The sequence below is a fragment of the Podarcis vaucheri genome (genome assembly GCF_965113315.1).
Source record: "Podarcis vaucheri genome assembly, chromosome: 13".
NCBI classification, from domain to species: Eukaryota; Metazoa; Chordata; class Lepidosauria; order Squamata; family Lacertidae; genus Podarcis; species Podarcis vaucheri.
In genome coordinates, this window is record NC_138751.1 from 35818096 (window position 1) to 35840891 (window position 22796).

Below are 22796 nucleotides of genomic sequence, written 5' to 3' on the forward strand. Positions count from 1 at the left end.
CACAGAAGACTTCCATGCAGAGAAAGTAGGAGGAGACTGGGTGTCAAACAACTTTTATGTTGGAAAAGATTTAAGAAACGCCCACTGGCGGATTCTGCTAGCGACTGAGGCAGCCACGAAGTGAAGGGCTGTCCAGACAGAAAGGTTTAGCAAGGCAACAAAGCCTGGAGAGGCGGCAACTTACGCACGAGCAACCCATACACATTACACTTAGGGCCCCACTCTCTTGGGAGCCCCCAAAAAAATTAAAGGAAAAAACTGGATGTACATTCCAAAATATAAGATAAAAAGCAAATAAAGTAAAACCTACATACAGCGACAGTGTTTTGTGTTGTGTAGGCTCCTATGATGTAAGTCATGGGCCCCGCCTGCTCCCCAAAATATCACTGGTTTGCTCATTTCTATATATAGGGTGCCTACATTCTGCATGTGCAAATGGCTTTAGATACCTATGTGGTGCATAAATTACCATATAGCATATATTCAACACAAAAAACAGTGACAATTTGTTGTCGACAAAGGACAGCTGGACATATAAAGGGCTCCATTACCTTCAGTAGCTTAGGGCCTCATCAAACCTAAATCTGGCCCTGGTGGGAATAAAATGCAGGGAAGAGAAAAATGTATACCACCTCAAGCTACTTGGAGGAAAGATGGGGTAATAAATAAAAATAAAACAATTAAAAAATACATTTGTTATTGGCCTTAGTTAACATTATAATTTCTGGGACTAGTGGTTTAACGATAGCTAGCATGGGTGAGTGACTTCAGCTGAACATCAAGGTTCTGAAATTATGTTTCCCTCCCTTGGCATGATCTTGTACAGACCCGGGAAGCTATACTGAGCTAGCTGCACCATTGATCCAACTAGTTCAGTACTGTCACTGCTCTCCAGGGGAATGTGACAAAAAGTCTTTTCCAACTTTATCTTGAGATACCAGAGGTTGAACCTGGGCACATTTGCACAGGGGTATATACAGAGCCTGATTTATTAATTTAAGCTTCTTGCACATAACACATTTATAGCCCATCTTCCCCAGGAGTATCCTGGAAACTGCAATTTGTGGAAGGTGCTGGGAACTGCAGTTCTGTGGGGGTAAACTACAGTTCCTGGGAATCTTTTTTTTTTTTTAAGGGGGTGCTTTGAATGTGATTTACATGCGTGGTTTATTTGCAGCCCTGGAGAAAGGGAGGTCTGGGGCTCCAGGCAGTCTACCGACCTTGCTTTCTTGTGCAGAACCTCCCTATAATAATACTTAGGGAATGTTTAGGGAAGCTTTTAATGTTTGATGCATTACTGTATTTTAATATTTTGTTGGAAGCCGGCCAGAGTGGCTGGGGAAGCCCAGCCAGATGGGCGGGGTATAAATAATAAATAATTATTATTATTTCTACTTAGCACTGTATAGCAGTTTCTGGTACAGTCCTACCTTGGTTTTCAAACAGCTTAGTTCTCGAACATTTTGGCTCCTGAATGCCGCAAACCTGGAAGTGACCGTTCCGGTTTGCAAACCATTTTTGGAAGCCAAACGTCCGGCCGGGCGTCCGCGGCTTCCAATTGGTTGCAGGAGCTTCCTGCAGCCAATCGGAAACCGCACTTTGGTTTTCGAATGGTGAGGTATGTCTCTGCTATAAGGTGAGACTCTATTATCCTTCCCTCTCCCCCCAGTTGCAGATGGTAGGACAGAGACTGGGAGGGAAAGAGGGGAGATTGCAGAAGGCAACCCTGGTGAGTTCGTGGAAAAGGCAAGATTCAAACCAGGAGCTTCCAGATTCCCAGCTCAATCTCCTGGCCACTACACCAGCTCTTGGGGGGTGGGAGGGTATGTCCTTGAAACTAAACCTGGTGGGGGAATAGACACTAAGACTAAGAGGTTCTTCCTTGCCAAACCTGCTGCAAGGGCAAAACACCAGAGACTGCAATGCCTTTTCCAGCTCAACAGATAAAGCAAATAAAGTGCAGTGACTAAGTTAAATACTCTCTACACTCAGGTGCAGTTTGTAAAATCCCAGAAGGAGCTAAATGCGCTCTTATTTCTCAGTGCATATGGAACTGAACTTCCAGGTTTCTAAAGATCCCATGATTTCATTCTGTTTAGTTCAGTATGGGAATGGATCAATCCGTTTTGGTTTCTTTCAGTTTCTTATTGTTCCGTGCTTAAACGCAGTTCATATTTCTGCCACAATTTGTTTGGTAAAATCCTAATGATAATTTACAAGCATACTACTGCATCCTCACCCCACCCCCGGAGATTTTTTCCAAGCAATTTAATATAATCCGTTTTTTGAAATTGTTTTCATGAATATACACACTTCTATGCATTCTTTTCTTTAACTGTATGCATTATGTACAGATTGCTTGGCTGGAGAACCACATTGCAAAATTCGGAGAAGTGTGAATTTGTGAAAGGATTGCTGTTTTGGTTCACGTATTGGTTTGAGCGTGTGAATTAGGCAGTTTCTCATTAAAACACAAACAAAACTGAATGTTTCCCTTAGCCCTAGTATTGATCCTGAACTGGCTGATTCTAGTAATAAAATAATTAAAAAGTTCATATGGAAACAGAATTATAGACAGAACCATTTCCCCCCAGGATTATACAGTGGTACCTCGGGTTAAGAACTTAATTCGTTCCGGAGGTCCATTCTTAACCTGAAACTGTTCTTAACCTGAGGTACCACTTTAGCTAATGGGGCCTCCCGCTGTCGCCACCCGATTTCTGTTCTCATCCTGAAGCAAAGTTCTTAACCCGAGGTACTATTTCTGTAGCCTGAAGTATCTGTAACCTGACGTACCAATGTACAGCAATGGGGGTAGAGGACCTTGAAGATACCTGGGTCCTGCACATCATTTTAGGGTGTGCATGTTGTGGCTGATAAGTGATATTGAACATGTCCAAAGTACACTAATCTCCTTACAAGTTTTAGGGATGAGAGACTGATGCTGAACACACCCTGAGGCTCCTCACACTGAGCCCTGTTCAGAAGAGGATTCACAATCACATGCATAATACCCCTTCTTGGGACATACTAAAATGAACAGGAAAGAACGGCCATTGAAACAGAGTGGTTCCTTTAGGGTAGCCTTATTGAATTTCAAAAATAGCCACTGGAACATGTTAAACACAGTGTGGTTGGGTTCTTATATGGGGTGGGGACTAGGCAAGGTTGATGCAGTTAGATGGCCATTCACAATATGCCATACTATTTTGTGTGTGGGGAGGGGCTATTTGTGGACAGTTCCTAACAACTAGACCATTAAGGCAGAGCAAGACAGCTGTCTCTGGCAGATAATTTTAGTCATCACGAAAAGGCAGCAAATTGATAGTCGTTTAATTTATTATGATGGTATTTTTACTCCTGAGGAGAGGCGCTTGTGGGCTTTTCCACCTCAGGTGTTGAAGTAATTCATCTGGCCTTGGGTGCATATATACATAGAAATATTCTCTCTCTCTCTCTCTCTCTCTCTCTCTCTCTCTCTCTCTCCGTGTGTGTGTGTGTGTGTGTGTGTGTGTGTGTGTGTAGGGACTTACCCTATTCATCTGATTGACAATTGTTTTAACTGTTTCTAGTATTATACTTCAATACCTTATGGTGAAGGGCAAGTAAGAAATCCAGTAAATTATTATTATTATTATTCTATTGACGTAAGAAGGCAAATCCAGCTGCTTGGGCAGCAAAATGTCTTGGGGAGGCTGTGGCCACATACATTCAGTGTAGGCCCATTGAGATGAATTGACCTAAGCTAGTCATCTTTATGAAGTTCAATGGGTTGTATCCAATGTTAGTTCTAGTCAAAGTAAAGCCATTTTGCTGATGAGCTTTAGGGCCACAGATTTCAACAGCTCTGCTCTGGGTAGAATGTTGTTGGATATAACCCATTACGCAAGCAAGGAACCACTCTGGCTTTAATGAGTTCCCATGGACATTCCCAAAGTAAATCTGAAAGGATTTCAACGGCACCATTATCTAGGGTGTGTGTGTCCTCTTGCCCTCCAGTTTCCTCTTCAGAAAACACACTCCTGAACCCCAAGGATGATGGTGATTGCCATTCCACCCCCATCGTTCAGCCTGCACACTGAGATCCAGCGCCGAGGGCCTTCTGGCGGTTCCCTCATTGCGAGAAGTGAGGTTACAGGGAACCAGGCAGAGGGCCTTTTCGGTAGTGGTGCCCACCCTGTGGAAACGCCCTCCCATCAGATGTCAAGGAAATAAGCAGCTATCCTATTTTTAAAAGACATCTGAAGGCAGCCCTGTTTAGGGAAGTTTTTAATATTTAATGCTGTATCATTTTTAACACTCGATTGGGAGCCTCCCAGAGTGGCTGGGGAAACTCCGCCAGATGGGTGGGGTATAAATAATAAATTATTTATTATTATTATTATTATTGTTATTATTATTCCATTAGCAACATTCACATCGTACATTTAAAGCGGTATCATGCCACTTTAAACGGTCATGGCTAACGCCAAAGATATCTAGGCACTGGGAGTAGAATAACCAAAAGCAGCAGAACCCTCTAAAACTCTGGGAGTTGAACCAGGAACCCCCAGTCGCTGAGGCTGGACTCTCTAACCTAATGAGACATCTACTTCAAGTATGAAAAGGAATATGATACACACTTTAAAGAGTCATGACTTCTCCCAAAGATTTATGAAATTTGTATGTTGTTAACGGTCCTCAGAGCTATTAGGAGACCCCCTGTTCCCCTCACAGAACTACAGTTCACAGAATTCCCTGTGGGAAAATGGTTGATTGCTAAGCCACTCTGCGAATTGTTATTTCTGTGAGGGGAAGGGGGGGTGTCCTCTGAACAACTCTCGGCCCCCTTAACAAACCACAGCTCCCAGAATTCTTTGGGGCAAGCCATGACTGTGACACTGTTTTAAATGTATGGCATGACTGTGGCCACCAGCAGTGGTTTATGACACGCGGCGCGACCCATTATTTCTGTCGCTTCTCAGCTTTCAAGCCATTCACTGGAGCCGTCAAGCTATTAGAGGTCTTTCAATCAATTAACTGCCTGGCCTTTTACTGATTAATTGAATAAATGTTAGTGCGCCTGTGGCAAAAGCTCAGTGGTGCGCCTGTCTGAGGAAAAAGGCCGTTTCTCTTAACTGTGACAATTCAATAAACAAAAGTCGTGATCCGCCGTCAGAAGGAATGCTTCCTTTCCCTTTGCAACGTGGAGGGTGGGCTGTGCCCGACTGCAGTGATACGTCAAAGCCAAAGGAGCAGCTTTGAAAGATAAAAGCAGAGAGACATATCCACAGAGAGGAGGATGTACGCTTTATTTTATTTTTTTAAGGGAGATTGCTGCTTATTGTTTCACCAAGCATCTTCCAAGTGGCTTGTTGAGCTTCAGAAAAGAGTCACCCAAAGTGGCTGGGCAACCCAGTCAGATGGGTGGGGGACCATTATTATTATTATTATTATTATTATTATTATTATTATTATTACTTCTTGAAAAGAGGCCACAGTTGTTTCACCCTGAAAAACACCAGGGTTCAAGCCCCCAACTCAGGCATGAAATTCACCAGTTGACTTTGGGCCGGTCACCACCTCTCAGTCGCAATTAATCTCCACAACAACCCTCTGAGGTGGGCTAGGCTAAAACTGGTTAATTGGATGTGGTGTCGGGTGGGGGAGGGGGAAGGGAATAGCATACAAGCTTTTAGCAAGGCTAGGCTCATTCCCAACACAATAAACCATAGTTTATCCGAATGTCTCTTTCCAAATGCATTCTATGTGACTTTTAGCACAGTCTTCCATCTCCCATCCAAAGTGAAGTCTACGTAGGTTCGGTTCACTTGCTAATTGTTCTTCCGTGTCCTTTAGCTCTCCCTTTTGTAAGTTTCTTGAGGCAGGGACCTGTCTGCCTATATATATACAGTGGTACCTTGGGTTGGGACGCGGGTGGCGCTGTGGGTTAAAGCACAGCGCCTAGGACTTGCCGATCGGAAGGTCGGCGGTTCAAATCCCCGCGACGGGGTGAGCTCCCGTCGCTCAGTCCCTGCTCCTACCAACCTATCAATTCGAAAGCACGTCAAAGTGCAAGTAGATAAATAGGTACCGCTCCGGCAGGAAGGTAAACGGCATTTCCATGCGCTGCTCTGGTTCGCCAGAAGCGGCTTAGTCACGCTGGCCCCATGACCCGGAAGCTGTATGCTGGCTTCCTCAGCCAGTAAATCGAGATGAGCGCCGCAACCCCAGAGTCGGTCACAACTGGACCTAATGGTCAGGGGTCCATTTACCTATACCTCGGGTTACATACACTTCAGGTTACAGACTCCGCTAACCCAGAAATAGTACCTTGGGTTAAGAACTTTGCTTCAAGTTAAGAACAGAAATCACACAGAAGCAGCGCAGCAGCAGCAGGAGGCCCCATTAGCTAAAGTGCTACCTCAGGTTAAGAACAGTTTCAGGTTAAGAATGGACCTCCAGAATGAATTAAGTACATAACCAGAGGTACCACTATATATATATATATATATATATATATATATATATATATATATATATATATAGTGTGTGTGTGTGTATATATATATATATATATATATATATATATATATATATATATATTCAGTATTCCTGAACTTAGGAGTTTAAACTTGCCGATTCATATACATGAATTGCTCACAAGGTACAGCCCAAACTTTCACTGACAGTTGCTCAACATCTTTCTACATTTGTAAAAAGGCTATTTAAGTAAGTTTCCATATACAGCTGCAAAGCAAAAGCCCACTGCAGCACAATGAGGCAAATCCTCTAGATTAGGCATCCCCAACCTGCAGCCCTCCATATGTTTTGGCTACAACTCCCATGATCCCTAGCTAACAGGACCAGTGGTCAGGGATGATGGGAACTGAAGTCCCAAACATCTGGAGGGTTGAAGGTTGGGAGTGCCTGATCTAGATAAACCATTATCTGCATTCACCAAGGAAGTGACCATGGGAACCAGCTTACCCCAGAGGGTTGCCATAGTGCCCACTTGGCCATCTGCTCCCCTCCACATCAGATAACCAAGGAAAATGCCATGCGTGGTGCCCAAGTCTCCTTGGGCTGCTCAAAGGTCTCTGTTACACATGCCCACTTCCATTCTGGCTGGACAGCAGCAGACTTTTCGACTGGGTGGTGTTCAGAGAGAGAAGGCTGGTTGTGGCTGCGTGTTTGTGGATTGGAAGAGGGAAGGTAGGAATTTTGGAGCACGGAGGGGCAGGAATGGGGTGGGTGGTGCAAGGTGGATGTGAAAGCAACATGGCAGAGAGGGAAAGGGTGAAGCTAGAGTCATGGGAGGAGAGCAGAAAACAGGGTGGATGGGGATTTGGGGGAGTGAAAGGACGTTGGTTGGGGCAATGGGAGGAAGGAGGAGCAGAAAAGGGTGTGTGTTGGATATTTTAGGTGCATGCTTGTGATTGGACAGATGTGGGGTGCATGTCAAAGCATGAGCATGTGCAAGAGAGTGCACAAGTATTCTGAGGGTCATTCCAGCCAATGGAGAGAGAGAAACCAGGGGAGTGAATTTACTTAGAGCTGATTTGGAGAAATTAATTCTGGTGGACAGAAAATTGACACTTCAAATGAGACCGCAGGTCTCTTTGTACTCAGGCAAGCTACAAGTGTTTTGAAACTGTGGGAATGTTGTGGATAGGAGGAGAGGATATATTGATTAAATATTATCCTTCCTCTCTCATGCTAGGGAGCTTGTAGCAGAGCACATTCCCTTGTACATTGCAGGAAGCTAGTGGATGGATTCGTGAGAATCATTTGAGTTAAGCAATCGAGCCTGGCTTGTCATGGTAAATCCCCTTTAGTTGCCTCTTTAAAAAAATAATGACACAACAGTCTTTTTTTAAAAGTAATGACTGTTACTGGAACTGATTCAAGAATTTGGTCAGGCTGCAGGATTCAAACTGAATACCGTATTTTTCGCCCTATAGGACACACTTTTCCCCCTCCAAATATGAAGGGGAAATGTGTGTGTGTCATATGGGGCGAATGCAGGCTTTCGCTGAAGCCTGGAGAGCGGAACGCCACCATCCCGCTGTCTCCCGAAGTGGTTTGGAGGCTGACGGCGGGGAGACCCCACCGCCAGCCCCGCAAGCTCCGGGGACAGTGGGGAGGTGCAGCGCGTCTTCCCGCTGTCCCCGGACCTGATCTGAAGGTGGGCGGCGGGGAGAAGAGCGCTTTTCCCCGCTGCCTGCCCCACAAGCTCCGGGGACAGCGGGGAGCCGCAGCGTGTCTTCCCGCTGTCCCCGGACCTGATCTCAAGGCGGGCGGCGGGGAGAAGAGCGCTTTTCCCCGCTGCCTGCCCCACAAGCTCCGGGGACAGCTGGGAGGCGCAGCGCGTCTTCCCGCTGTCCCCGGACCTGATCTGAAGGCGGGAGGCGGGGAGAAGAGAGCTTCTCACCGCTGCCGGCCCCACATGCGCCTGGGGGAAAAATAATTTCCCCCCCTTTATTTCCCCCCAAAAAAACTTGATGCGTCCTATGGGCCAGTACGTCCTATGGGGCGAAAAATACGGTAAGTTAAAAACTAAGATCTTAGAGAAAAATTTAACATCGATTGAGAGAGAGAGGTTTCAGAATGAGACAGGTTTAACAGTGGTTAAGAAAGTGAAATACCTGGGGATTAACATGACAGCAAAAAATGGGAATCTATTCAAAGACAATTATGAAAAATGCTGGGCTGAAGTGAAAAAAGACTTAGAAATTTGGTCAAATTTGCAGCTTTCACTGCTAGGCCGTATTGCTGCGATAAAAATGAATATATTGCCTAGATTGTTGTTTTTGTTTCAAACACTGCAAATTTTGGACAAAATGGACTGTTTCAAGAAGTGGCAGAGAAATATCTCTAGATTTGTCTGGCAGGGCAAGAAGCCTAGAATAAAATTTAAAATACTAACTGTCAGAGCTGCCACCCAGTCCCAGCTCACATAGGACCAAGTCCGCCAGCGTTCACTTTATAAGAGTCTTTATTAAGTTACAGGTTTCATTTCCGAACTGCAGCGTGCAGCTCTACACCTTCTGCCCTAGGTCGGCGAAGACCCGTCTGAGTCCCCGCCTCTTGCACACCAGCTTAATACCCTAGCCTTGCTCCACCTCCTTCGCCTCTCCCTACGTCTCTGGGTCCTTCTGCCCCCCTGGGCCTCCTCCCTTCTACTCTCCTCTGACGCTGACCCCCCTGATCCTTCTGCCTCCTTGCGGCGGGCTTTGGGACCTGGCTCACTCTCCGGGCTGCTTACTGCTCCAGCTTCCGTTGCATTTGAACTTGGCGCGCGCGCCCAACTCTCTACTTTCCTCTTAACCGTTGCCTCGCTCTCTGAGGAGGGCGTGACCACCCCTGACTCGTGCCCTCCCTCCTGCTGACAGCCTCCGGAACCCGATGCCTGGCTACCTTCCTCCCTGCTGCTCTCAGTCTTGAGCGTGGGTCCCGACTTCCAGCTGCTGCCGCCCTCAGTTATGAGCGTGGGTCCCGACTTCCAGCTGCTACTCTCTGAATCTCCTCTGTTCCCTTCCTCCTGGGGTGTCCCCCCGGATCCCCCCCTTGCTCTGCTCACTGGGGCTCCCTTTTGGGAGTCCTCTGACTCACTGCTTAGGCTTGGAGATCTCGGGTCGTCATCATCACTCATTTTCCCTTCGGATTCCTCCCCCTCGCTCTCTGCTTCCTCCCTTCTCTGCGTCTCTGATCCTGAACCCCTGACATCCATCCCCCCCTCGAAGCCCCCCCTTCCCCCCTCCCCGCTTTCAGGTGTGGGTGCTGGGTGCTCCATCATCACGGGAGGGAATGCCGGATACAGTTCGCTCCCCGTGGTTGGCCGCCAACTGAAGACCTCCGAGTCTTCCTCCTCGCGGTCGCCGACGTTGACCTGTTCCGCTTCCATCTCTGTACCGCCGTGCTCGAACCCAAGGTCCTCCCCGAACACGTCCATGTCAGTCTCTGCGTCGGTCGCTCGACCTGGCATCTCCAGCCACTTCCGGCGCCATTGCTCCTCCGGTCGATCGTCCCACCAATACGAGGTGTCTGACGCCGAACCCGCCGGCGATCCTTCTGGGGAACGGGTGCTCAGTGCGGGTTCCCCGTCCGAGTCGAAGCCATGGAACGTGCTGGAAGAAAGTGTGGGCGTGAACAGCCAGTCGTCGAAGAAGCTCGCTGGCATGGGTCTGTGTGGGAAAAGGGCATGAAACTCGTCCTTGAGCAGGGGTTCCTCCAAAGCGTAGTCTGGCACCCAGCTATTGGCGCTGGCCCGGGTGCCCTCTCTGGCTAGGAGGTATTCGACTCCCTCTTCCCCCCATCTGGAGTCCAAAATCTCCGTGACCTCGTTGATGGGGTCTTGCTGCGTCACCCCTCGCGTCTCCGTCCGCTCCCGGAACGGACTCGGTGCCGTCCCTGGCTCCTGGAATCTGTGAGGTGCCTTGTAGGGAGTGAGCACCGACCTGTGGAACACCGGATGCATTCTGGAACCCTCCGGCAGCGCCAGTCGGAAGGCTACCGGGTTGATCTGTGCTTCGACTTGGTACGGACCAATTTGCTTGTGCCCCAACTTCTTCTTGGCTAGTGACCTGGTCGGCACTGCGTGGGCTGCCAACCAGACCCAGTCTCCCACTTGGATCTCTTCGCCAACCCGCCTGTGCTTGTCAGCTTGCACCTTGTAGGCGTGCTTAGCTAGCTCCAGCTGCCGTCTGAGTTGATCGTGTACCGCCTGCAACTCTGACGCGAACGCGTCCGCCGTCTGTGGTTCTCCGTCCCCCACTCTCTCCCGTCCCGGGAAGGTTCTGGGATTCCTCCCATTGTTGGCTAAGAACGGCGTCACCCCTGTGGACACGTGCTTCGTGTTGTTGTAAGCGAACTCGGCGAGCGGCAGGTAATCCACCCAGGTCGCAGGTTGTTGATTGGCATAGCATCTCAGGTACTGCTGCATGATGGCATTGACCCTCTCTGCTTGCCCGTTGGTCTGCGGGTGTCTTGCTGATGCCAGATCGACCTTGACATTTAGAAAACTCATCAGCTTCTGCCAGAAATTCGAGACGAACTGGCGCCCGCGGTCGGACAGGATAGACCGCGGCAGACCATGCACTTTGAACACGTGATCTATGAACAGTTTGGCGGTTTGTTCCGCCGTGGCCACCTTCGCACACGGAATGAAATGTGCCATCTTGGTGAACAAGTCCACCACCACTAGTACAGCTGTCTTGCCTCTCGAGCTGGGTAGATCCGTAACAAAGTCCAGGGCCACCCTCTCCCACGGTTCAAACGGCGTTTGCAGCGGTTCCAGCAGTCCCGCCGGTGGTTTGTGCACCGGTTTGGCCCTCTGGCAGGTGTCGCACCTCGCAACGTAGTCCGCGACTTCCCCTCTCAGTCTGGGCCACCAAAAGTCCCTTGCGACTAATTCCACCGTTTTTTCCGTGCCAAAGTGCCCGGCCGTGGGTGCGTCGTGCAGCTGCTGCAGTACCCTGGCGCGAAGTTCGTCTCCCGGCACGTAGATGGCCCCTTTACGTAAGAGCAAGCCGTCTCGTATCTGGAACTCGTCGCCCCTCGCCGTGCCCTTGTGCACCTCTGCCATCTTCGCCTGCGCGAAGGAGTCGTCCTGCAACGCCCGCCGCACCGCATCCAGGTCTACTGTGGCTGAAGCGCACGCCCACGCTGTTGGCGCGAAGATGTGCATGGCTGCCGCTGGCGTCGCCTCTTCGAGGTATTGCGGTTTGCGGGACAGTGCATCCGCCATGACGTTGGTGTCGCCTGGGACGTACTCTATTCGGAAATTGAAGTCAGCAAAGAACTCCGCCCAACGTATCTGCCTCTGGTTCAGGAACTGAGCCGTGCGCCAGTGCTCCAGATTCTTGTGATCCGTGCAGACCTGCACCGTGTGCTTGGTGCCGATCAGGAAGTGCCTCCACGCCTTGAAAGCTGCATGAATGGCCAGCAACTCCCTGTCCCAGATGGTGTAGTTCTGCTCCGACTTGCTGAGCTTTCTGGAGTAGAACGCTCCCGGCCTCCAGACCCCCTGTGGGTCCCTTTGCAGCAGGACAGCTCCCACTGCTCTATCGGACGCGTCTGTCTCTACCCGCATCGGTCTGCTGGGGTCGATATGCAGCAGTTGCTCTTCCGACGCGAAGAGACGCTTGAGTGCCTGAAAGGACTGCTCCGCCTGCTCCGTCCAGATGAATTTCTTTTTCTTGGAGCTTAGCGTGTCCGTAATGGCCGCCGTCTGCATCGCGAACCCCTTGATAAACTTGCGATAGAAGTTGGCGAAGCCGACAAACCGCTGGACCTCCTTCCGGTTGCGCGGGCTCTTCCAATCCAACACCGCACGAACCTTGGCGCTGTCCATGGCTAGCCCCTTGTCCGACAACTTGTAACCCAAGAAATCCACCTCCGTCGTGTCGAACTGGCACTTCTCCAGTTTGGCGTACAGTCTATGCTGCTGCAGCCTCTTCAGCACCTCCCGAACATCTTGGTCATGGGCTTGCTGCGATTCGGAGAATATCAGGATGTCATCCAGAAAGCAGACGCACTTCTTGTAAAGGAGTCCCGCCAACACATGATGCATGAAAGCTTGGAAACAGTGAGAACCGTTTTGCAATCCAAACGGCATCACTCTGTATTCGTAGGTGCCCAGAGGCGTGAACATGGCTGTCTTCCACTCATCGCCCTCCCTCATGCGGATGAGATTGTACGCACCTCGCAGGTCCAACTTGGTGAACACGCGTCCCTTGCGCACCGTCGCTAGTAGGTCGTCAATCCTGGGCATGGGGAAATCAGAAGGCTTGGTCATCTTGTTTAAGAGGCGAAAATCCACCACCAGTCTTTTTTGGGGCGTGTCTTTCTTCTTCACGAAGAAAACAGGACTGCCCCCTACTGCCCTGGACTCCCGGATGAAACCGCGCTGCAAATTGTGATCTATGAACTGTTTGAGTTCCTGTAATTCGTCCTCAGACATGGAATACAGCTTCCCTTTCGGCAGCGTCGCCCCTGGTAGGAGGTCAATCTTGCAGTCATATTGCCTGTGCGGTGGTAGCTTGTCAGCCTCTTTCTCGCAGAAGACCTCCAGAAAGTCTGCGTATTTGTGGGGGACTGCTTGCAACGTTCCCAACTGCAGTTGTGATTCCTCCTCCTCTCCCTCCTGTCTGGGCAGGATGCAGTGTTCTGCGCAATAAGAGGAGCCGAAGATCAGCTGTCTCTGGTACCAAGCCAGTGTCGGACTGTGCCTGTCCAGCCAACTCATGCCCAACACAATGGGCGTGTCCGACAGTTGGGTGACATTAAAACTGATGACTTCCCTGTGGTTGCCAAGGCGCATCACCATCGGTGGCGTTTGCTTCACCACCTGCCCCCCTAGCAACTCTCTGCCATCCACTGTGACGACTTGCAGGGGCAGAGTGGCAGGCAGTAGCTGTATAGCGTGCTGCTCCACAAAATCCTGCGCTATAAAGTCTGCGTTGCTTCCAGAATCCACAGAAAGCGGCACTTCGATAGTGACGCCATCGGGTAGCTGGAGAGATGCTGTGAGCTGCACTACTGGTTTGGGTGGGAGGGGGTCCGTGGGTTGCAAGATCGCTGGGGACTGCTTCACTGATGCGTCTGGCTGGGCCCCAGTGCCTCTGTCTCCAGCCAGACATCGTCGTTTCCCTGCTGTGGTTCTCCTTGCTGCGTTGCTGCAGTCACCATTGCTGAGGCTGCAGTGTGCTTGTGGAGCCTCCGGGGACACTCTTTCGCCAAATGGCCTGGATCCTCGCAGATGTAACACTTCCTGTTCCCTCTAGGAGGCTTCGCTTTCACTGCTGTCGGTGCTTGGGCTCTGGCTGCTGACTGAGCCCTTGCACCTCCAACCTCCATCGGTTCCCCTCCCCCTCCAGGCGGAGGTGTGGATTGCGCACGCGCTGCTTCTCTTGGAACGAAAGAGAAACTTCTCGCTGCTTCGCGCCCTCCACGTCCTTCATCTCTGCACCATGGACGTTCTTCCAGCCTCACCCCCACAGTCAGCGCCCTTTGGACCACCTCCTGCGTGCTTCGGGGCCTCTCCCCCCTTGCAATTTCATCCTTGACCGCAGAGCTTAGACCCTCCCAGAACAGGTCTCTGACAGGGGGCGAATCCCGGTCCCACTCTAAGGCACTGACCAGCGCAAAAAAGCGGGCGTGGTACTGCCGGACGCTTGCCCTCCCTTGTTTTAGTCCATGAATCTCCCGTCGGGCAAGATCCACATCAATAGTAGACAAAAAACACGCATCCATCGCTTTGATAAAGGCATCTGCATTCTGAAGCGCCGGATCTTTATCCCTCCACAAATTGCGTAGCCACGCTTTAGCATCCCCATGCAAATGGGATAGTATGAACCCCACTTTCTCTTCCTCATCTCTAAAGTCTTTTGCCAGCAGTTGCAGTGCGCACATTACGTCTGCTCGAAAATTGGGGTACTGTTGTAAATTCCCATCGAAGTGAGCCACAAGCCCTCCTGCTCTCCGTGCCAACCCAACCCCCTCCGGTCTGGGTCCTGGCTGCCCGTGTTTAACCCATGCTTCAAACCTGGCGTGGAGATCTCTGTAGGCGGCTGCCGCATCCTCCTCCCTCTTCTTGGATGCCAGTACCTCCGCGTTCAATTGGGTAACTGCCTGTTGCAGCGCTGCAACTGTCTCTGCTTCCGTCATCTCTGCTAACCGTCGTGAGCTTGCTCCCAAACACCGATCCCCTCCTCCAGCTGCCTCTCTCTCCGCTGCGAGATATCAGGTGTCCGAAGCTTTTCGGAGACGGGTCTTACTGTCAGAGCTGCCACCCAGTCCCAGCTCACATAGGACCAAGTCCGCCAGCGTTCACTTTATAAGAGTCTTTATTAAGTTACAGGTTTCATTTCCGAACTGCAGCGTGCAGCTCTACACCTTCTGCCCTAGGTCGGCGAAGACCCGTCTGAGTCCCCGCCTCTTGCACACCAGCTTAATACCCTAGCCTTGCTCCACCTCCTTCGCCTCTCCCTACGTCTCTGGGTCCTTCTGCCCCCCTGGGCCTCCTCCCTTCTACTCTCCTCTGACGCTGACCCCCCTGATCCTTCTGCCTCCTTGCGGCGGGCTTTGGGACCTGGCTCACTCTCCGGGCTGCTTACTGCTCCAGCTTCCGTTGCATTTGAACTTGGCGCGCGCGCCCAACTCTCTACTTTCCTCTTAACCGTTGCCTCGCTCTCTGAGGAGGGCGTGACCACCCCTGACTCGTGCCCTCCCTCCTGCTGACAGCCTCCGGAACCCGATGCCTGGCTACCTTCCTCCCTGCTGCTCTCAGTCTTGAGCGTGGGTCCCGACTTCCAGCTGCTGCCGCCCTCAGTTATGAGCGTGGGTCCCGACTTCCAGCTGCTACTCTCTGAATCTCCTCTGTTCCCTTCCTCCTGGGGTGTCCCCCCGGATCCCCCCCTTGCTCTGCTCACTGGGGCTCCCTTTTGGGAGTCCTCTGACTCACTGCTTAGGCTTGGAGATCTCGGGTCGTCATCATCACTCATTTTCCCTTCGGATTCCTCCCCCTCGCTCTCTGCTTCCTCCCTTCTCTGCGTCTCTGCTCCTGAACCCCTGACACTAACGGATGCAAAATTTAAAATACTAACGGATGCAAAGGAACGGATGGATTTGCCCTGCCAGACCTTAAACTTTATTATGAATCAGCAGCTTTTTGCTGGTTGAAAGAATGGCTGCTTCTTGAAAGCACAGACATTTTGGATTTAGAAGGTTTTAATAATGTATTTGGACGGCATGCATATTTGTGGTATGATAAGGTCAAAGCACATAAAGCATTTAAAAACCATATTGTCAGGAAAGCATTGTTTAATGTCTGGATAAGATAGAAGAAGAAGAAGAAGAGTTTGGATTTGATATCCCGCCTTTCACTCCCCTTCAGGAGTCTCAAAGCGGCTAACATTCTCCTTTCCCTTCCTCCCCCACAACAAACACTCTGTGAGGTGAGTGGGGCTGAGAGACTTCACAGAAGTGTGACTGGCCCAAGGTCACCCAGCAGCTGCATGTGGAGGAGCGGAGACACGAACCCGGTTTCCCAGATTACGTGACTACCGCTCTTAACCACTACACCACACTGGCTCTACTGGAAAACAAAACCCCAAGGTGGCTGTCACCGATGGAAGCGAAAGCTCAGAAAAAGCTCAATATGGAGGTTAAATGGCCGAAATATTGGGAAATTTTGGAACAAGAGGGAGATAGACTGAAATTGCAGAGTTTTGAGAAATTAAAAAACAAAGTGTGAGACTGGCTTCATTATTATCAGATAATGGAGGCATACAATTTGGACAAGAAAATTGGCTTCCAGGTGGAAAAATCAAAATTAGAAACAGAGCTGCTAGAACCCAAAACTAAGATTTTGTCAAAGATGTATAACTTGCTGTTGAAATGGAATACACAGGATGAAACAGTGAAATCTGCTATGATTAAATGGGCACAAGATGTTGGACATAACATAATGATGGCTGACTGGGAACAGTTATGGACCACAGGTATGAAGTTTACGGCATGTAATGCCTTAAGAGAGAATATTATGAAAATGATATACAGGTGGTACATGACACCAGTCAAGCTTGCAAAAATCTATCATTTGCCCGATAATAAATGTTGGAAATGTAAAGAGACTGAAGGTACATTCTTTCACCTTTGGTGGACGTGCCCAAGGATTAAGACTTTCTGGGAGAAGATTTATAATGAAATGAAAAGGGTATTTAAATATACCTTTCTGAAGAAACCAGAGGCCTTTCTCCTGGGCATGGTCGGCCAAATGGTGCTAAAGAAGGACAGAACTTTCTTTATGTATGCCACAACAGCAGCAAGAATACTTATTGCAAAGTATTGGAAGACACAAGATCTACCCACTCTGGAAGAATGGCAGATGAAGATGATGGACTACATGGAATTGGCGGAAATGACTGGCAGAATCCAAGACCAGGGAGAAGAGTCGGTGGAAGAAGATTGGAAGAAATTTAAAGATTATTTACAGAAATATTGCAAAATTAATGAATGTTAGAATGATGTCAGAATGAAGTTAAGTGGCTTAAGCAGCAATGTTATAAAGGTGTATGTAAAAATGGATTATTAACAGGTGAGAATCCAAAGTTATAATATATTAAGTTAAAGGATTAAGATAAAAACAAAGAGGGAAAGAAATTGCTCAATTAACTAATTGACTTGGAATACAAAAAAGGGAGGTGTGAGGAGGTCAGGGCAGCAAGGAAATGAATGTAAGGTGGAAAGATTGATGTATTTTTTAAAGTGTTTTTTATCTTTTTTGTGTATTTTGTATTTTTCTTTTCTTTTTATTTATGTAATTTTTTTCTTTGAAACCTTAATAAATATCATTTTTTAGAAAAAATTAAAAGTAATGACTGTTACTTACATCCAGTTCACAGTATGGTCCTGAAGGCAGGCTTTAGCTTGTAGTAACAGTTATAGAGAAAAGTGTAGGCTCATCCTCTGTGAGGGATGAGCCCATGTGCTGCTGGCTGAGAGCCAGCAGACAGCAAAAGGCATCAAGAGAGTCAAGAGGAAGATGGCTGCATGACTAGCCCCTAGTCTGCTAGGGTCAGACCCATCTCCCTGGTCACACGCAGGGGGAGGATGCTCCAGACCAGGTGTGATAGGGAGTCCTCCTGGCTGGAGCAACATCCCCCTGCGTGTCCACTCTGGACAAACAGGAAATGTTGTATCTGACTGCTTCTTCAGTGATGTTACATCCCACAGCAACTAGCCAGGCCGCTGCAGAAGATTGCGGTGATGCCCACAACAGATTTTCAAATAGCCAAAGATGCGCATAAAGCAGCGGTTCTCAACCTGTGGGTCGTGACCCCTTTGGGGGTCGAACGACCCTTTCACAGGGGTCGCCTAAGACCAGGGGTCGGCAAGCTTTTGGGGAGTGGGTTCCTCCACCGCCGACAGCCTCTGCTGCTCACAAGAGCAGGCACAGGAGCCACGCTTAGCAGAGCAGCAGCGGCACGAGCGGCAGTGGCAAACAACTTGCTCCGATGAGGGACTGCTGGAAATGTGCTCGGCCAGCTCAGCCCAGCCCCCTTCCTCCTCTCGGCCACGCGCAGCCACCGCTCGCCCATTGGCCAGGGCCTCAAACCTTAGCAGGCGATTGGCCGGCGATTTGCTACACTGGGAGGAGGGGGAGGTTCTGCTGTGGTGAGGGAGGGGGCGGAAATGTCAGTGGGGGGGGACGGCGCCCACACCACGAAAAATATATATATACATATATTACATACTGTTTTCATGTTTAATCACTATGCTTTAATTATGTTCAATTTGTAACAATGAAAATACATCCTGCATAGCAGATATTTACATTATGATTCATAGCAGTAGCAAAATTACAGTTATGAAGTACTGTGTTTTTCACTCCATAAGATACACCTGACCATAAGACGCACCTAGTTTTTAGAGGGGGAATGCAAAAAAAAAAAAAATTATTTAAAGGGAGTGCGGCTCTTGGGGGCTTTTCCAGGAGTTGGGGGAAGGGACTGAGGGGCTATCCCAGAAGCTAGAACAGCAAGAGGAAGCGCTGCGCAGCGATCCCTCTCGCTGTTCTGGCTTAGCCGCGCAGCCTGCATTCGCTCTATAAGACGCACACACATTTCCCCTTACTTTTTAGGAGGGAAAAAGTGCATCTTATAGAGCGAAAAATACGGTAGCAACGAAAATAATTTTATGGTTGGGGGTCACCACAACATGAGGAACTGCATTAAAGGGTCGCGACATTAGGAAGGTTGAGAACCACTGCCATAAAGGAAGGCGGGGGGGGGGGTAAGTAAAACAACAACAGCCATAAGAAAAGGCAGTGCTTTAGGACATCATGATCTCATCTTGTTCCATGCAGGTGATTTGTGGCCAAGACGAGGCAACGGAGGAAGAGGAGGAGGAAAGTGGGAAGTCACCCAAAGAGCAACCAAGATCCCGGGTACAAAAGAAAAAAGGCCAGCTCTCCTTGAAACCTTCTGCAGCCCAATCTCACTTCCAGAACACCAGTCTCCTGGAGTTGGCCTCCAACAACGCCCAAGAGTTTTGGGACGTCTTAGAGAGCTTGTCCAAGCACAGCCAAGGTGTGCAGCCCCGCGGCCGGAGGGACTCCGTCGGAAACCCCGGCCGGCTCAAGAAAATATTTGGCTGGGGTGATTTCTACTCCAACATTAAGACGGTAAAGCTGAACCTCTTGATCACAGGGAAAGTGGTCGACCACGGGAACGGCACAGTCAACGTCTTCTTCCGGCACAACTCCACCGGGCAGGGAAACATCTCCGTCAGCCTGGTGCCCCCCAACAAAGCTGTGGAGTTTGACCTCGAACAGCAGATCTTCATCGAGGCCAAAGAATCCAAGATCTTCAATTGCCGGGTGGAGTACGAGAAAGTGGACAAAGCCAAGAAGACCACCCTGTGCACTTATGACCCTTCCAAAACCTGCTACCTGAACCACACGCAGAGCCAGGTCTCCTGGGTTTGCTCCAAGCCCTTCAAGGTCATCTGTATCTATATCACCTTCTACAGCATAGACTACAGGCTCGTGCAGAAAGTGTGTCCCGACTACAACTACCACAACAATGTTCCTTATTACCCCTCCGGGTGACCATGTACCTTTCCCATCTCAGAAGCGTCCTGTATCCCAAGTACAACTTTGATTTGGGGTTGGGCAAGGAAGGAAGGGGGTGGGGCTGCAAGCAGAGAGGAGGACCTCTGCAGCACCAGACACAGTGGCAAAGCCTCCAGCATCTGCTGAAAGGCAGGGGGGTTGGGGGGGAGTTTGAGAGTCCCCAAGCAAGCATACCATCCTGGAAACACCTTTCCCACCCGCTCACCTGTCCGCCAGCTTTCATGCATTCCGGGCTAGCCCAAAACATGCAAGTGCTCCAAGTGGGAAACCCAAGTTGTGCTCCTGCCCCCATCCCTGCTGTTTAACAAGTGGGACATTTCCTCCCAGCAAGGGATTCTGCTGTGTGAGCCTCAAATGGGGCTTGCGCAGGAGGAAACCGCTCCCTGCTCCCAGAGCAAGGCACGGCCTCTCCATTCCTCAGTCGATGGGTGTCGTGGTCTTGTTGCTGAGCAACAACGTGCAGAGCTTAGGGGAGTGGGAGACCAGCCAACCAGAAGAGTCTCTTAGAGGGAATTTGCCTGGAGGCAGAGTCAGCATCCAAAGTCAGGTCCAGTCCTAGGATTGGGAGAGCAGCAATCCACGTGGCCAGACGGTCCAGGGGTCAGGAAACCCAAAGATCAAGGGTCAAGATGAGCAACAAGGCAGGGCCAGGAACTACAAGTGTTGTTTCCGGCACCTGACTGCTGCTGGAAGCTCTGCTGAAGAAGGCTGAAGCCAGCTGGTTCTCATCAGCGCCTTCTCCTGTGTCCTGGAAGGCTGGTCAGCTGCAGATGGAGTCACTCTGCCTTCTCCCCCTTCAGGCTGCCGTTCAGCAGGTGAAGCTGGCTCCTGGCCCATGATACTGGGCAGTGGGAGGGCGCCCAGCTCCAGCAAAGGGAACACTTAGGAGCTCACTTTAAGCTCCTTCAAAGATACATCCACCCTACACCTGAAATCACATATGATGTCAGATGTGGGGTGGATGGGCATGGTTTCAAGGAGAATGGACTTGCAGGCCAAATTGGGATTCCCGGTGAGCCACAACTGGCCCATGGTCAGAGGTTCATCACCCCTGGAAAAAAGGATGGGTCAGATCACTTAGTCTGCTGACCGTAATGGCTCCCAAAAGGCATCACTTTGGGCTTCATGTGCCTCCACCCACTGGATTGGAAACAGGAAAAGTGGATTGAATTACTAGAACATTTCGGGTTCCAAAAGGGCCCTTGCTGAATCATACACCACCCATTCAGTTCCCTGGTATATAGATGGGAGAGCCTGGCTTCCTTCTTTTCCCATTTAATTGTCCCTAAGCCGCCCCCCTCCTCTGACCTTGTTATGGCCAAGTCCTAGCTACCTTGACAGGTAAAGTTTTCTAGCAGAGGCCTCTGAATATAATTGATCTGCTTCTATAGAATATCCATCAAGCAACCAAGGGCTTGGGGGCAAGGAGCAGCGCAGGAAACAAATGCGACCCAAATAAATTAGTAGCGCTGTCACTCCATTTAGAAGAAATCTCAGTTCGTTTAGTACGAGGAACTTAAAACAAATGGTCGGCATTTGCATAAAGCCAAGTGGGACGGAGGCACTGAAAGGTGGGGCAGGGATCACAGTGCTCTAACTCAGATCTATCACCCCCGGGGGCCCGGAAACCCCAAATCTAATTTCCGTGGTGATGAGAAGAAAGCAAGGAGGAAGCCAGCTCCTGATTCTGCAGACTCATGCTGTGCTGGCGAGTTGGCAATTTCCACTTAAACGAAGGCATATGCTTCCTCCTTTCTTATGCCTACCAGAGAGTATGCCTTTTCAAGATTTTGCCACCCTCCTCCATTGCTGCTGGGTGATGTTACACAGACCACAGCAAACACCATCTAAGGTAAAAGGTAAAGGACCCATGGACAGTTAAGTCCAGTCAAAGGCAACTATGGGGTTGCAGCACTCATCTCGCTTTCAGGCTGAGGGAGCCGGCCTTTGTCCACAGACAGCTTTCCTGGTCATGTGGCCAGCAAGACTAAACCGCTTCTGGCATAACATAACACCCTGACGGAAACCAGAGCGCACAGAAATGCGATTTACCTTCCCGCCACAGTGGTACCTATTTATCTACTTGCACTTTGACATACTTTTGAACTGCTAGGTTGGCAGGAGCTGGGACAGAGCAATGGGAGCTCACCCCATCACGGGGATTAAAATAGGCTCAGTGGTTTAGACCACAGTGCCACCCACGTCGGGGGGAAAGAGAAACGCAGGTGGCGCTGTGGTCTAAACCACTGAGCCTCTTGGGCTTGCCGATCAGAAGGTCGGTGGTTCAAATTTAGTCGAATTTAGGTCAGACTTAACTGTCCAGGGGTCCTTTACCTTTAAACACCATCTAGAAGCAGGGGAAACAAAATAAAAAAAAATTCCTTCCAGTAGCACCTTAGAGGCCAACTACATTTGCTATTGGTATGAGCTTTCGTGTGCATGCACACTTAATCTCATACCAATAACAAACTTGGTTCGTCTCTAAGGTGCTACTGGAAGGAATTTTTTTATTTTGTTTTGACTACGGCAGACCAACATGGCTACCTACCTGTAACTAGAAGCAGGGGGTCACCTTTGGCTCTCCAAATGTTGAGGGACTACAACTCCCATCTGCCCCAGTCAGCAACAGCCCATGGTCAACAGCTGGAGGTGCGACAGGGACCCCATTCCTGGTGTAAGGCACAAGGCAGCCGTATTAGAAGAGGCATCCCTTTTCCTCAGAGAAGGAATGAGGAAATGCTTCTCCCCAGTTCTGTCTTCCTCTTCTAACGTGGTGCCTGGTGTCCAGGTTGCCTCCAGGAAAAATGACAAGGTGGGGCATTTGCCAGCCCCCCCCCCCAAGACAAGCAGAAGGCCCCCCACGCTCTCGGTGCTACCGTTTCTAGCTGACGCAGAGTATTCAAAAGAGCAGTTGCCTACAAGAACTCGGTTTGCACAACTCAACTCTACCAGGTTAGGAAGGCAACCTGGAGATGCCATGCCAACCCACTGGAGCTCATGCAGTCTGCTGCCCTCATCTTTTAACTACATGTATTTTATTTTAAAACAACCCTGATTCTATTAAAATAATTAATGGACTGGGTGCCACAGCTCTATAAAAGACTTATTATTATTATTATTACTCCTCATCCTTCACCCTAAGGTCCCAGGGTGGGCTACAGCATTAAAAACAATATCA

General features: G+C 49.7%; 1 protein-coding gene and 1 long non-coding RNA gene across 2 annotated transcripts in view; both read left to right on the plus strand.

Annotated features, from left to right (window-relative positions):
* NXPH3 (neurexophilin 3) overlaps nucleotides 1-21992 on the plus strand; it is a 38041-nt gene extending 16049 nt beyond the window's left edge. Inside the window, exon 2 of the mRNA XM_082194534.1 lies at nucleotides 18851-21992. Within this exon, the coding sequence (XP_082050660.1) occupies nucleotides 18851-19594 (744 nt within the window). The 3' untranslated portion in view covers nucleotides 19595-21992. The remainder of the gene's footprint in view (nucleotides 1-18850) is intronic.
* The window catches only part of LOC309516099, a 131894-nt gene that overhangs the window by 95608 nt on the left and 13490 nt on the right, over nucleotides 1-22796 (plus strand). The gene's annotated exons all lie outside the window — the stretch shown is intronic.